Source organism: Gymnogyps californianus, chromosome 5 (genome assembly GCF_018139145.2).
Source record: "Gymnogyps californianus isolate 813 chromosome 5, ASM1813914v2, whole genome shotgun sequence".
Taxonomy (NCBI): domain Eukaryota; kingdom Metazoa; phylum Chordata; class Aves; order Accipitriformes; family Cathartidae; genus Gymnogyps; species Gymnogyps californianus.
Window position 1 is genome coordinate 48397018 of NC_059475.1, and position 16810 is coordinate 48413827.

At 35.2% G+C, this 16810-nt stretch overlaps 1 protein-coding gene across 1 annotated transcript in view; it reads right to left on the minus strand.

Annotated features, from left to right (window-relative positions):
- CEP128 (centrosomal protein 128) overlaps positions 1 to 16810 on the minus strand; it is a 134715-nt gene that overhangs the window by 51093 nt on the left and 66812 nt on the right. Inside the window, exons 17-18 of the mRNA XM_050897610.1 lie at positions 16267 to 16326; positions 13896 to 14088 (exon numbers count right to left, since the gene is read on the minus strand). Of these exons, the coding sequence (XP_050753567.1) occupies positions 13896 to 14088; positions 16267 to 16326 (253 nt within the window). The remainder of the gene's footprint in view (positions 1 to 13895; positions 14089 to 16266; positions 16327 to 16810) is intronic.

Below are 16810 nucleotides of genomic sequence, written 5' to 3' on the forward strand. Positions count from 1 at the left end.
GAAAATGCTGTTCCTGGAGCTTCAAACTAATCAAGACAGTAATGTTTTATGGCCGAGTTGTCAATTGTAATTAAAATCAGAAAGACAAACTTTTTGTCCAGGCAGCTGAAGTATGTACAACGTACATTGATGCAGTATGTACATATGCATGAAGTACACATATATTTCAATGAATGCATTTTCCTGGTTTTGTACTTTGTTTCTTTCTCTTGTGGTAGGTATCTCAATTTATCAGATATACTAAAACCAAACAAAAAATCCACAACAAAATCATACTTAAAAGTGTTAGAATTGTGAAACAAGAATTAACATGATGAATACATTTTACATTTAAATATTTTCTGTTAAACAGAGATTTACATACTGGCAGTATATAATGTTGCACAAAGGTGCTGGTCAAATACTGGAAAATAAGTACTGCAATATGAATGTCTCTATTAAAAAAAAATTTCTCAGAGTAGAAAGGTGGTCTAGAATTAAGAAATTAGACTGAGAAATAGGAGAGCCAGTTTTATCCTTAGTTGTTTGGGGTTTTTTTGTTGTGGTTTTTTTTTTTTTTCCTACATAACCACGAGCAAGCACATTATCTCTATGACTCAGGTACTGTGTCTGTCCAGCAAGACAGCAACAATGTTTAGTAGCAGTGCTTAATAACCTGCAACCAGAGTCCTTTATAAAATAGGCAAAAGTATGCAAATCATGCCCAAGACTATGTTACGATCTTATCCTAAAGACATAACAGATCTAGAGAAGAAAAAATACTGTGGCTCTCTTTACCCACAATATTCACAAGAATATTCAAATATAAGTGCCCATTATTACAAGTGGATTTTTAAGAAGTTACAGAGAGAGACTTGTTATTTGGAAAAAAACGCTTTATAGGTTATTGTTCTAATCACTGATACTGTATGAACTATATAGTTAATTTGCTTGCCTTGCTTTACTCAAAAGGCAAAATCCCTAAAAATGTTTTTAATTACAAAATCTGTAAAGTGTTAAAAAGTACTAATCACAGTTCCCATTTTGTAAAACCAAAACCAAGGAGACTCAGTCAAGACAGTAAAGGAAACAAAAGCTGAAGTTCAGATACAGCCAGTTGTTACCTTGAAGATGCTAATCAGAGTAATATGTTCATTAAATTGATTAGAACCTAGCAATTTGTCATTTCTAAACCACTAGAAGGAAAACAATGCAAACAGATTAATTAACCACTTAGTTAATTTAACCTTTATATAGAAAAAAACCAGCTTGTTTTCCTTTTTTCAAGGATTCACTTGTAATGTCTATTCAGTAATTAAAACTATTTCGTTGTATACAGTCAACATTAAGAGTTGGTTTGACTGAAGCTCGTCTCAAAGTGAGAATTTTTTTTGGTAGTGAAATAGAACTTAAATTTCAATTCTCCAAATACACAATATCATTAGCATTCACTTTAGGAAAAAAAGGTTTTAAATAGCACGTCAGCTGGAAAGATATAAAACCTGTTAACATATCAATGAATTACACTGAAATACATATTCTAATACAGCCTAACAGATCCTAGGCAAAAACATAACATTAGCTCTAATTTTAAAATATATTGAATATGTAATATAGCAATATGCAAGATTTCAAATACTTTAATTTCAAGAGCTTTAGTATATTAAAAATCTTAGATAGAAAGTTTCTTTCCATTTCTGCTCAAATTTCCAACATGATTCATCTGTATTTTAGACTAAAATGACTTTGACTGTGGCAATAGGTGGGAGGACCATAGAGTCCTTGGTTCAGTTTCATTTCCTGTAAGACAGCATATTATTTAATTAAACAGGCAACTTATCAGATATTAAAGAGTTTCCTGGGAATGTTATTTCTACCTAATGAAGACTGAGTGACAGATAGCATGTTTCTGTTATGTACTTGTGAGGAAAATATTAAATTCAAGACACAAGCTTGAAAGTGCCTGTGTTGGTAGTTTGTTCTTGGGTTTTGTTTGGTTGGTTGGTTCGGGGTTTTTTTTTTTTTTTTTAACAGTTGTAAATCAGTGACACTGATTTTGTATGGAAACACTATATAACCTGAAAGTGTGACAACGCCTTCCATGCTAAGTCAAGGAGTTCTGATAAATTTGTACAGATGCTTACAAGATTCTCTTTATTATGTAGTGTTAAAGCACTGTTATGGTATAACTGTGATTATATACACTCCTATGCCATCATTTCAACAGCTGTAAAAAAACAAAAACCCAATAGTCCTTAGAACACCAGCTCTTTAGCTTCGTTTAAAGAAAAAAGTCATAATTCACAACAGGAAAAAAAGATTAAATAATAGATTCTAACTATTTAATATACATTAAATCCCCATCCCCCAGGTTACATTTGTTAATTTTGATTTAGTTTCCAGTATGTGTATGTAAACCAAGAGGTAAAACTAATAAATTTAGTCTCTTACTGTTAGTGTGCACTACAAACTCAGCAATTTAATGTTTAGAGGACACATCATGCTTTCTAAACTATAAATCTGTACATTAGTTTCAGATAAGCATTTAAAGTATGTGATTCAGAAAGAAAGAAAAAAAAATAAAATCAAAGGAAGTCTTAAAAACGTCAGCTACAGTTTGATCCCGTCTCTTACCTTCACTTTTTCACAATGGCAGCCATATTTTTATGAGTGCATAAAAAGATAATGGCAAATGAAAACAGTTGCATAAAATACTAGATAATTAGAGCAATGCATGTCCAGACTGATATTTCCAGTTTTCCGATACAAAAAACCACAGAGTAAGATTTCCAAATGATTTGGGCTTATTTCCATTCCTCTAAGACTCTGAATGCAGGTTCATTTTGGCAAAGTTTAAAATAACTTAGAAGTCCTCCCTCCTCCTTCCCTCATCACATTAAAAAAACCAAACATTATTTAAAGGGCTAGAACACTATTAAGAAGAAATTATTTATTTGAATAGTAATTGTATTTCAACTTCATGCATTTTGAAGCTCACCATCAAAAACAAGTATTATGGACAGTTTCTCTGAAACCCTTCAGATTCCTTCATTTCTGTATGCTTAAAAAGAATTTTCTCTACTTGATGTTCCCATTCACTGTTCAATAAGAGATGACCTTAAAATACTTTGTGATGTTTCCTGCTGCCACAGAAGACTGTGTTGTCATACAAGGACAATATGAGGTAATATATGAAAAAAAGAAAACAAAATGGGAAACAAAGAAACAAAGCTGAAAGGGCAGAACAAGGCTTAAAGTTATATTCAAAACAGTATATGTACTTCACTATTAAACATAATAGTTCATAACAGAAAGATTTTGCAATATTTTGATTTTCATTGGTTCCCAGTTTTCTACTTTTCTTTTTCTCAGTTTAAGCAACAGAGATTGCTCAGTGTTAGTGTATTTGCACTCAATGTACTGCATCGTCTCTGTATTTTGAACTTTTACACTTTCTGCTTTAGTGTTCCTGGCTCAGACAAAAATTGGACTTACTGGCTTAAAAAAAAAAAGGAATATAATTTGGAAGATAAGATTTTGTCCAAGCGAAGTTTTATCTACATTTCAAATCTACTTTAAGGTAACAGGCTCTTTGAATCTACATTTTCCAAAGCAGTTAAATAACAAATAATCCTGACTGAACCTAACAAAAAAAAAAAATCCCCAGCAATTAAAATAAATGGATGTCTTCATTCATTTCTTCAGAGATCACTTACCAAAACCTTTGTAAAATACACTTGATCTACCTTCACAAGTGATGAAACTAGTGGCTAACTGTATGATTAACAGCGATGACACCATCACTAAAAACAGCTAAAAATGTAAGTTTTCTAAAATTAGATTTTGTATCCCAAAATCTAAGACAATGCACAAAAAATATTTTTTCTTCTGACTCTTGATTACAATGAATGTAATTAGAATGAGAACAGAATGGATTATAAACTTAATGCATAAAGCATAACACGACAGACTTGCCCGGCACAGGTTTGTGTTTGTGACAAAAGCATCTAACATAAGTCTATCGTGGCTCAGGACTAGAATCATTAGCTTCTCAAGCCTTACTTAGCAGTATAATCTACATCAGAGCAATTCTAAAAATGTAATAATTTAAGTGTGATTATAGAGTGTAGATGCTGAGAAGCAGTATAGAATATGGCTTGCATCACCTGGGACTTTGTGTAAAACAGTGTTTCCAGAAAATTATATCTTTGAGATAAGATAAATCAGTGTAAGCTCTGTGTATCAGAGCAATGCACCTGCTTTTCCTACATCACTATAGCCTTACTAACATCGCTTTTTAAAAAAAGAATGGATGTGACCTTGCCAAATACATCAGGTCTTATTTTGCTAAACAATGTTTCTTTGTTGACTATCCACATCTTCTCTGAAGCAGCAGTATATTATCCTGAAACAAAAGAACTGTGCAGACTCCGTGTCTCACTGCTGTACCACACCATGTCTAGCTTCTATACATTTCAATATATTCCAAGAAAGATTTTCTTGGAAAAGCTATGTTCCAGAATCCATTTATACTGTTTCCTCTCTGTACTTATTCCTAGAGTATAAGTGAGCCTTAATGTAACAGAAAAATATATACTTTTGTAAAGAAGGTAAATATTAAAGCATTTAATGTCTGTTGCCTAAAACCACATTCTCTTAACACCTTCAATTAAAAAATTATGACAAAAATTACAATACCTGTAATATTTTATAGGGATTTAAGCAATAACAAGCAAACAAAAAAGATTGCTACAGCTTAATGTTGCTTTTTCTTTTAATCAGCTACTCTAACTGCACTATATATACACACAGGATTGTCTGTCTTCAGAACTAAATTCAAGATTATAAATACTCTGGCACACTGACAAATATGGCCAAAGCTACTGAAATCTCACAAATACAGAGATGGAAAGATCAAGAAAGGAACACACATAGGTAAATAAGGCCAGAGCCTGAGCTCAACAGTCAATGCTATTCATCTAGTTAATATATATTTTTGAAATAAACATGATATGTTCCAAGATAACAGCTCCCAAGCAGCTGAATCTATCCTTCTGACCTAAGGCTGGTAAAATAAAACGCTAAAAGCATTTGTGAGCAGAAATTAAGAATTCAGACATACACCAAAGAGAAAATAAATTACTATTATTTATGCATGAGATACAGTTTGATTACAAAATTTAGAGGGAGTGGACATGGTAAAAGATTTAAGGGGTTTGGGTATGAATGGAAATTTTTTCCTTGTGGAAAATAAAAATCAAATTGTAGAAAGCATCTTGACTATGTTTTCCAAAAATGCTGATGTTCTACTGTTGATGAAGAGACAGAGCTGATGATACTTTCTTTTGACTAAACCAACCAGCAACTAAAGCAAATCTAAGTCTGTCAGACCAATAGGTGCTCCCAGGATCAGTTACAGACTTTCACTGATTTGTATGATAAGCTTTTCAGACTACCCAATCTGGCTAGACCATATAAAATTGGATAAATGAAAGAAATCTGGGCCAGGTCCTGGGTGCAATTCAGGAAGACGGCATTTTTCCTACTGTCCTGGTTTTGGCTGGGACAGAGTTAACTCTCTTCTTAGTAGCTGGTACAGTGCTGTGTTTTGGATTTAGTGTGAGAATAATGTTGATAACACTCTGAGGTTTTAGTTGTTGCTAAGTAGCACTTACCTTAAGTCAACGAGTTTTCAGTTTCCCATGCTCTGCCAGCAAGCAGGTGTGCAAGAAGCTGGGAGGGAGCATAGCCGGGGCAGCTGACCTGAACTAGCCAAAGGGGTATTCCATACCATGGAACGTCATGCCCAGTATATAAACAGGGGGGAGTTGGCTGGACGGCGCGGATCACGGCTTGGGAACTAACTGGGCATCGGTCAGCGGGTGGTGAGCAATTGCATTGTGCATCACTGGTTTGGGGTTTTTTTTTTTTCCTTCCCCCCCCTTTTTTGTTATATTCTTTTTCATTACTATTATTATTATTATATTTCATTATTACTCTTGTTAGTATTATATTTTACTTTAGTTATTAAACTGTTCTTATCTCAACCCACGAGTTTTACTTTTTTTCCCTCTTTCCTCCTCCTCACCCCACTGGGAGGGGGAAGGGGGAAGCGGCTGCGTGGTGCTTAGTTGCTGACTGGGGTTAAACCACAACACCTACCTTCAAACATTTCTCAATAAAAATAATAATAATAATAATAATAAAAAATCCTTGTGACCTAAACTCATTTTGAAACAGATCTGCAAGAACCCCTCGGCATGCTCAGTGATTCCAGAATGCAAATGAAACTTAGTTAAGAAACTGGAATTTATACCTTTTGTTTCCTCAGACCTGTGTCCATTTTGGTAAAATATTGAATACTTAGTGCAATGCTATTAAAATCAATTTGACTATGAGATCAAAATCACTTCAAGAGGAGAAATCTAAGAAATTTTTATTTTTATCTGTTACTGAAATAATCCATTGGGTAGCACGCTAGATAAATAATTTGTTAAGTAGTGAACTGTATTCAAAGTACAAATCTGCAAACCTGAAATCAGAACCCACATCATCTGCAGTTCTTAGGTATTTATAAATATTGCTAGACTTCTGAATTTCTCAACTCTCCAGGCTGGTACACTTATCAAGAAGGGACAACAACTGCAGCCAATCTTGATGCATCACCAGAAAGCTATGAAACTTCTGCTACTCTGTAAACAATCTTGAAACTCTATACTACATTACTGTGTTTTCCTTCATTCACTATTCTCTCACTCATGAATCTTTGTTAGTTTACTTGTATTTGTCAGGATTATACCACGTAGACAGCCAGTTCACCACCACAGGTAGGACTGTGATAATGTTGACACTTCTACAGAAATTCATCAGGAGGATCCAAAAGCCTACAATATCCTAGATATTTACAAATGTTTCAGTGAAGAAGGGAAAAGACAAAAAACTACGTAGTTAAGATTTTTAGTAGAGCTATTTAAGCTTATAAAATTTTCTGAAACATGTTTGTCAATAAAGCAGTTTAAATATTCATCCTACCTACTTTCGGTATGTCCACCATAAATCTCTATTTTTATTCTTTGCCCCCCAAAAAACATGAGTAAACTATAATATCAGATCCATTGAAGGGTAATCAACAAATCAATTTCTTGAGATTACAATTTCTCTATCTTCTGATTTATGCAAACTTAAATTAATGGAGTATTTTTAGACTATATTAAGTACCCAGACAAGTGGTTTGTGTTGGTGGGGACAGTCAGCCACATCCATGGATATTCACAGAACCAGTCTTTCTAATAAAATGTTCCATCTAAAATCTGTGTCATTCCAAATGCAGCAGAAAATCTTTTCATCTATTTGCACCAAATTTGACTGAAAATCCATTTTATTAAGCAATACTGTCAAGTATACTTTGGTGTTAAAAAAAAAGTGAAGGGTCTTTTTATCAGAGTAAATCCATTCTGCTTTCATTTGCTTTATTCCTGCACCTGGGTTTTGCTCATAATTTCATTACTGAGTGTCTTAGTATTCTGTAAGTACTACTTCCATTTTTTATGTTTAAGTACAAAAGCCAACCACCATTCTGTCTCCTTAATTTAAATTTTCTATCATTTTGATACATTGCTTTCTCCTTTCAGCTTAACACCCTTTTTTATGCTATTAGCCGTGTTTTCTTTTTTCCTTTGGGAAAGCAGCTTTTCCAATTTTCACGTACAAGTCATTTATACATTAAACTATTTACATTTTTACATTCTACTAGTTGCATCATAATTAAACCTGGGCTTTTCATTCAGTATGTAAGAGTATTTGTCCAAGAAATGTAAATAGCCATATTTTGTCTATTTTGTCTTGCAACTCTTTTTTTTTTAAATAAAAAAAACCTTTAAGCATTTAAATGTATCACTTCATCAATAATAGTACTCAGAACTCACATTAACACATATGCATTCTGTTATTCCTCTAACTTCTACCAACTTACAAAGAATAACTGATTTGGTGTAATGAAGGCCATAGTTTTCAAATTAAAAAGAACAATCTATGTTGACATGATTGTGAAACAAGTCAATTAAATTCACATGTAGATTGTAAGTCCATTATTCTTGTACACACTGTCACATGTGCTGTCATTTAATTCAGTGGCACAAGAAAATGGTATTGAATACCAAGTCAACCCGCCTATTTCTTCATGCATTAATAAAGAGATCTCAAAACTTTGGTCAATGTTTGTGAACATTATTATGAATTTCTGATTCCAGCTTCAAATTCAAAACTGGTATAAAAAGTGGTAAAAATAAATAATACATAAAATTTTCTTCCTTGCCATCACGTAAATGAAATTAAATGATCCCAAGGCTATTCCACTTCCTCTGTGTACCAACAAAGCCACCAAATTTTCTAAGGCTCCAAGTTTTATTACCATATTCCTACTCTTCATACTAAGCTCACTCATGAAGAAAAGTGAGTCTACAGACCAAATTCTACAAAACAGTACTAACTATCCCTTTCAATAACTAGCCCTTTGTCACTCAGAGTAGCACATTCCTTACTCTAATTTATAGTTCTTATATTTAATCATCACTTTTACATTAGTCATTTCCTACATAGTCCTATGTTGAATGCTATACAGACAACAGCCATACTATGTCTTCTGTTACATCTATCACTTATTTGGTAACTACCAGCTATCTTATCAAATGAATGAAATACCAGGAAGTTGGGCTCAGATTACCTGTGGTAAATCTCAATTGTATTTTATTTCCCTGTCTCTAATTACTCATTCAGTAAGTGTTCATTCTAAACTCTTGAATACTATTAAGAGTAAAGGACCTACTACTGGAAGGCCTGGGACACCACAGCAGCGAAAGCTAAATAAATACACTGGTACCGGGCCAAATCATGATAACTTCATCTGTATCCACAAAGTTTGTTGACTATCAGATCTAATCAAATTAGAATGTGATGAAGTGAATCATAAATTTGCACACATGAAGACTATTCTTAATTGTGTACATAATTAATTGGCTTTGTAAGTGGAAGTACCTGCTTCCCTCCTCCAACACTGTTTTTGTGGCAGTGTCCAAAAAAACCAAGAAAAAAAACAAAAAACACCACAACCAAAACCACCACCACCTTACATGACCAAGTTTCAAATTGTATCTCATTAAAAAAAGGTGAAGTGCAAAGAGCTAATAAGGTGCTTAATAGTTACCTACAAACACTCCTGACTCCCTATTTCCCTATAAAACAGTAAACTCCATTACCATTAATTGTTTAAATCAGAAATTAAAAAAAAAAATTAATCTTTCATGAATACTTTTAAGTGAAGACAGCAAGGAGGATGTTTTGGGAAAATCCACCAACAGCAAAGTTACCTATCTTCATCTCCTGCTATCTTCATACCTATGTGGCTCTGGATCCTCAGCATGTGCATGTATCCTGACCCCAGGCCTTAAACCTAACACCGACCTGCATTGTCGGCATCCTGTCATCTTTTTGTAAGTCCTTTCTCATCCTGTATTTGGTGGAATTTTAAAGCATGTTTACTGTTTTGTGTTACATAGAAAACTTTAACAACTATGTAACTGTTATTTCCTTTTTCTTATCTACTTTTAACTGGCATCCACCTCGAAGTAGACAGAAGAGAACATAATTTACTTAGAATTACAGAAATTGTAATACGTCAAGTAACAAATGGAACTGAGCATATTTGTAGGGAAAAAAGGAATGGCCCTTATAAATAGAAGGTATTAGATTACATACTATTTTTTGTGCTCAGTGAATAGCAATACTTTTTACCACTCTCTTCAGTTTAATAATTTCCCATGATAACTTTGCCTACAGCTTGAAATTTAAATGCAGGCTGTGAATTTTTCCACAAAGCATAAACCAAATTAGGTACAACAGAATTAAAAACTAAATAAGATTTGCTTTATTTCCTATGCACTTAAATTAAAAAAGGCAAATAAGGCCTCAGGGAGATCATCTTAGCAGATAATTATTCAAATATAAGAACACTAAAACACTATTAATATTATATCAGGGTCGTGGCGCTATCATTTTAAGCAAATGAAGGATAACAATAGAAACATTCAAGCTTGAAAGATCAAAGCATGAAAGTCTCTTTCAAAGTTCTTTGTAAGTGGAGGAAGAAAATCTTGACAGGATCTTACTATTCTTGTAAAGTAAATAACCTGCATTGTTCTATAAAATATTTACAAGAATGCTTCTATTTGGTTTTGCTATTGTTTTATTTTTGTTACAATATTTCACAAAACATTTTCAATAATAATTAAGTCAGCTATCAGAAGCTATAACTACACTTACTTGAAAGTTTACTCTCATCTGAGTCTACATCAATCTAAATACAAAATGACTACTAACAAAAAGATTGAAGAGAGTACTTATTCTGTCTGACAAAAAAATTAGCCCATCATTATCAGTACTGAGTCCTGAATGAAGGCCAAAACAAAGTTTTTAAAGAAAACACAAGAAAAGAGAACCTGAGAAGTGACACCTTCCTTTGGAAACTGAGGTAATAGAATACAGTGAAAGATCTTACCATGACACATATAAGTGGTCTAATATATTACATAAAAAGATGCAAAACAGATGACAAGTCAGCTCTATTTATAGACTATATCAGCCAATAAGGCATGTTAATAGTTCTCAAGGTTTACCTACGTGCAAACTTTCAGTAGAAGTACTTTATTCTCCTCCACAGGTGAGGTTAGCCTCAGCCATTTATAGATGTCAAAATACAATCTCCTTACCATGTAGCCTTCCATTTTTTCAGGCTCAGTTAGATCCTCCAACAAAATTTTATATGAAAGAGGTGGAACCAAGGAATCTACTTCAATAAGGAAATTTTGATCCCTGGACCCTGTGTCAATTAGCCTGTTTTCTCAGTGATCATTTTCATGCATTGGCTTCATCTCTTTTTCCTTTGATCACATACATTCCTTCTAGCTCTACCTGTAAGATCCCCAGCTATTCACATTTTCCTGATGCATTCAGAAACTTGTTCTTCTGCTAGGACAGTACCTTAGAGGGAGAGCGCGAGCAAGTATACACACGAGTGCATGCACACGAGAAGTAATATTCTCAAAACATTCAGTGCAGGTCTTGAGATAATATAAAGGCTTAATGTCAAGAATTAACCTGATACAGCATTTCCTCCCTCCTCTCTTCTCATATAAACACTTCTGGCTCCAGCTCCTTTGGTTACGGAATTCTCAACATTAGCTATATTATGCTTTTTATTCTACCATTATGCTTTTAGACAATGATACCTAGGGACAGAAACTTATCACCAATTATTACTATTATGGGAATATCACAGAATCATAGAATGGTTTGGGTTGGAAGGGACCTTTAAAGGTCACCTAGTCCAACCCCTCCCTGCAATGAGCAGGGACATCTTCATCTAGATCAGGTTGCTCAGAGCCCCATCCAACCTGACCTTGAATGCTTCCAGGGATGGGGCATCTACCACCTCTCCGGGCAACCTGTTCCAGTGTTTCACCACCCTCATTGCAAAAAATTTCTTCCTTATATCTAGTCTGAATCTACCCTCTTTTAGTTTAAAACCATTACCCCTTGTCCTATCGCTACAGGCCCTACTAAAAAGTTTGTCCCCATCTTTCTTATAAGGCCCCTTTAAGTACTGAAAGGTGGCAATAAGGTCTCCCCAGAGCCTTCTCTTCTCCAGGCTGAACAACCCCAACTCTCTCAGCCTTTCCTCATAAGGGAGGTGCTCCAGACCTCTGATCACTTTTGCGGCCCTCCTCTGGACTCGCTCCAACAGGTCCATGTCCTTCTTATGTTGGGGGCCCCAGAGCTGGACGCAGTACTCCAGGTGGGGTGTCACGAGAGCGGAGTAGAGGGGGAGAATCACCCCCCTCGACCTGCTGCTCACACTTCTTTTGATGCAGCCCACGATACAGTTGGCTTTCTGGGCTGTGAGCGCACATTGCTAGCTCATGTCCAGCTTTTCATCCACCAGTACCCTCAAGTCCTTCTCCACAGGGCTGCTCTCAATACCTTCATCCCCCAGCCTGTATTGATACTGGATGTTGCCCCAACCCAGGTGCAGGACCTTGCACTTGGCCTTGTTGAACCTTGTGAGGTTCACATGGGCCCACTTCTCAAGCTTGTCCAGGTCCCTCTGGATGGCATCCCTTCCCTCAGGCGTGTCAACTGCACCACTCAGCTTGGTGTTGTCTGCAAATTTGCTGAGGGTGCACTCGATTCCACTGTCTATGTCACTGATGAAGATATTAAACAGTACTGGTCCCAATATGGACCCCTGAGGGACACCACTTGTCACTGATCTCCATCCAGACATTGAGCCGTTGACCACTACTCTCTGGATGTGACCACCCAGCCAATTCCTTATCCACCGAACAGTCCATCCATCAAATCCATGTGTCTCCAATTTTGAGGGAAGAATGTTGTGGGGGAACGTGTCAAAGGCATGCATTGATAACTGTTAATTCTGGTTTTGCTCAGATCCATCATGTATGGGTCAGTATACAGTGCACAATTTCTAAGTACTTTTCCAAGCACTTAATAAAAATCCCCTCTTGAAAATTAAAGGAAGCTTCCAAACATCAGAAAGGTAAAGATGCAGAGTTCTCTTCCAAAAGCAGTAATGATAGTAAATAAGATACACCTTTGAAGATAAAACTTCACAAATAAATTATGAACTGACTCTGAGAGCTAGTGACTCAACTCAAATCAACAACATGCACGGATTCTTCCTGACCAAGACCAAGCCCAAAATTTTACACTTCACTTAAGCTTGGATTTAACAAGGATCCGCTCTCACATTGTTTATAAACCACCAAAGTATTGATTTCTGACAGCAGAAAAAAAATCTGATTTTAAGGATGAAAATAAAGATGTGCTGTAAAATGTTTATGTTCCAAGTTTGCTATAATGCTCTGGCTTTACTATAAAAATACTCTTCATTGAAATAATGTGTTTAATTAAGCTACAAGTAATACAGTAAAAATGAGCTTGTACACAGATGAAAAGCAGAATGACAAAAGAATGAGATCTTCCTGTCTTCCTGAGACTCTAGAATAATAAGCTCATGATGAAAGCATGTTTCTCAACTCCTAAAAGCATTCTGCTCAAAGTCAATCTCCAAGAAACTATAAAATACTAAACTACAAGCACCTGAGCTGAGACTAAAAAAATGGCTCTTGGCTGGGGAAAGTGAGGTCCATCCCTACCAGAACTTTACACCGCTCAGTAAAATCTGATTAGTATTTCCCCTTCATGACAAGCATGGATGGTATCGATGCTAGCACCAAGCCTGGCACACAACACTCCAGCATAAGAATTACATGCCAAGAGAGGGAGAAAACTATGCTTATGTGGTATTCCATATATAATGTCATTCATTTTAATTAGAACCAAAGCTTGTCTTACTCTATTTTGCAATACAGGAGAAGGGATGAGAAGAAAATTTGCCAAAGTTCTTTCTACACACAATTTAAGCAAAATTGAGTAATTGCACAGGACTTGGGACTGCTTTGGGCTCTTTCTTTTTGACAGATAAAAGCAGCATTACCAATGCTGCTTCAGACTCTTGTATGATTCCTCTTTGCCCGGGTTGTGGAATGTCGCAGATGGTACAATTGAAAAATAAATTTTATATCCACTGCCCATGTTGCAAACTCATGTGTTATTCAGCCATTGTACTGGGTTGAAACGTAGTTGATTACATTTGCCTTTTTTGTCAGCAAGGGAAAACAAAAAAACCCCAACTCTTCTTGGTTATCACTAGCACGTTATCAAATTAGAGTTTGTTATAACTAGCTGATAAAATACATCTGAATGTGCCATAGGAATTATAATTAGTAGAATTTTAAAATTCTTTCTCCCTTCTATTAACAAAAATGGAACCAGCAACATACCTCTTTTTTCTCTGTGAACTTCTTCCAAAAGTTTTTCTTGCTTTTTTATCTGTTTAAAGAGAGACTGATGTTCAGCCTCCTTCATCTGTGTAAAGTGCTTGAGCTGTTCTCGGCTCTGCAGTAAGTAGCATCGCAGCTTTTTTTCCTTACTTTCTCTCTCCTTTACCTCCTCGCACAGCCACTGAAGCTTAGTCTACGTTAAAAAAAATGGGACAATAAAAAGTAAAGAATTCTAATGAAAATAAGAGGACATAAATGTTAACTGATCAAATTATCTTTGGATTCAGATTACTCATTTGTACCTGTTACAGAATAATAATAATAAAAGGGGACATTCAGATATATTAAGAGGACATATGTTGACCTTCAAAGAGTCTCAAAAGACAGATATATTTTGGCTGATAAATGTATGTGAAGAAGCAATACACAGATTTTTTTTTTCTTTATTTTATTTTTTAATCAGGAGCATGAATTTGCTAGGGTGGGTATGGAAATTCACATTGAATTAGTGTATACATAGACACCAACAGATACTCCTTCCTTTCAGAATACCTTTCTCTCTCTATTCTATGTTAACAGAATTTAAAGCATTTATCCATTCTAAAAAAAAAGTGACATCAATCCTTTCTTTTCTGGTCAGCAAAAGTTAATATTTAAGGTTCATGCAGAGGAAAGAAAAGAGAACTCATAGATAAGATAGGTCATGGTCAATATAGTAAATCTAGAAGTGGTAAAAGAGAATACTTTCACACTACCTATTTAAAACAAAAGAAAAAAAAAGGGGGATTTTAAGTAGTCATTCATTCTAGACTTCCCTCTAGTAGCTAAAGAAACTCAGGTGAGAAATGTATGCAAATGATTAGTAGGTGCTCTTTGAAAGGTCTTTTTAATAATATGTGTCACTTTTTTAAATGAAGAAAATACTTCCTGCTTAACGTTTCTCCTTTGTTCTGATCTTATCTCTGCTATCTATAGTGGCAGTCTTTTTTGGTCTACAAGTCTTACATAGACCATACATCATCAATAACCTTAAATTATCTTACATGCAAACGGTTGCAATTTTTCTTAAGTCAATTCTCCTGTGGCTTTGACCTTTTCACATGAAGCAAAAAAACCCCCCCATCTTCTACAGTGTCTCGTGATCTACTTTGATCATGAGAAACTTATTCTTTTTAAAAGACACTGGATTAGAAGTGTGTTTACGTGTGTGAGTTGTGGGAGCCAGAGGAAAGCTGCAAAATGAAAGGCAAGGATTATAAATCACCAGTCATCACTTTGAAGAAGTTTTCAAGCATGTGTGCACCCACATTATCGGATTCAAAAGCTCCAAACAAAGGGGGAAGGAAAATAGTTCATTTTCCAAGAATCCAGTGTAATATCCTTTAGATTTAATAAACAACAGCCTTATTTAACATCATTTCTTGCCTTCTTATAACCCTGTAAGAGAAACTTAATCTGCTTACTATCTTCTCATGTTTTTCTTGTCTGAAAATAATTGAACCAGATCTAACAGTGTCCTGGTTTTGGCTGGGACAGAGTTAACTCTCTTCTTAGTAGCTGGTACAGTGCTGTGTTTTGGATTTAGTGTGAGAATGATGTTGATAACACTCTGATGTTTTAGTTGTTGCTAAGTAGTGCTTATCTTAAGTTAAGGACTTTTCAGTTTCCCATGCTCTGCCAGCAAGCAGGTGTGCAAGAAGCTGGGAGGGAGCAGAGCCGGGGCAGCTGACCCGAACCAGCCAAAGACATCTTCCATACCATGGAACATCATGCCCAGTATATAAACAGGGGGGAGTTGGCCTGGAGGGGCGGATCACTGCTGGGGCATCGGTCAGCGGGTGGTGAGCAATTGCATTGTGCATCACTTGCCTTTCCTTGGGTTTTATTTCTCTCTTTTTGTTATATTCCTTTTCATTACTATTATTTTTATTGTATTATTATTATATTTTATTTTACCTGTTAAACCATTCTTATCTCAACCCACGAGTTTTACTTTTTTTTCCCCGATTCTCCTCCCCATCCCACTGGGAGTGGGGAGGAGTGAGCGAGCAGCTGTGTGGTGCTTAGTTGCTGGCTGGGATTAAACCACAACAAAAGGCTATCACTGCAGTTACTTCAATGCACTTTTTGTAAAAACAGCATTGCTATTTATTTTGCTATAAAGACAGCTATTTCTTGTTGATCACAAAATTTGGAAAATTATTCCATCAGTTGAAATAACAGTGTGGGAACATCAGAATTATTGCCAAAGGAATGCTTTTATATTTTTCCTTTTGTCCTTTAAGTGCCTTTCAAACACACTTTCAACTGAATGATTATAAATGTTGGATATTAGCTTAATCAGTAAAATTTCAGGAGGTTTGACTATTACCTTTGTTTCTGCTAACCAGCGATGAGGATCATTCAGCACTGTTGGTGTAAGTGATATTGCCTATGGAATAGTAGGGAAGAAAGAAATAGGCATAAAAACAGGAACTAGACACAGAAAGAGGAAAGAGTCTTTCCCGCTTACTGGAAATTCATCAAATAAATATTCTTTGCTAAAAAACCAGCTTGGAAATCATATCTGTAAATGGTTTAATAGAACTATTTAACCATATGTTAGTCACATTTAAAAGCAAATTATGCAAAATGATATAAATTTTGTTTAAAAGTGCAACTTAAGTTGCAATGACAGTAAGTTGTATTCTGAACCTGTATAGTTTTCTCCTAAGAATCACTACAATGATACGTTCCGAATATCCCCAGAACATGTCTCTGTATCAAGGTGTATATTCTCAGTTTGAAACTGTATGTCCTTTTTTGAAAATATCATAATATTTCCAAATAACACAATCAGACTCTATCTAAAATGACTATTTCTTAAGAAAAGGCCAACTTCAAAGTAATTCAACTGTTTTTTCCTCCATTCTGCA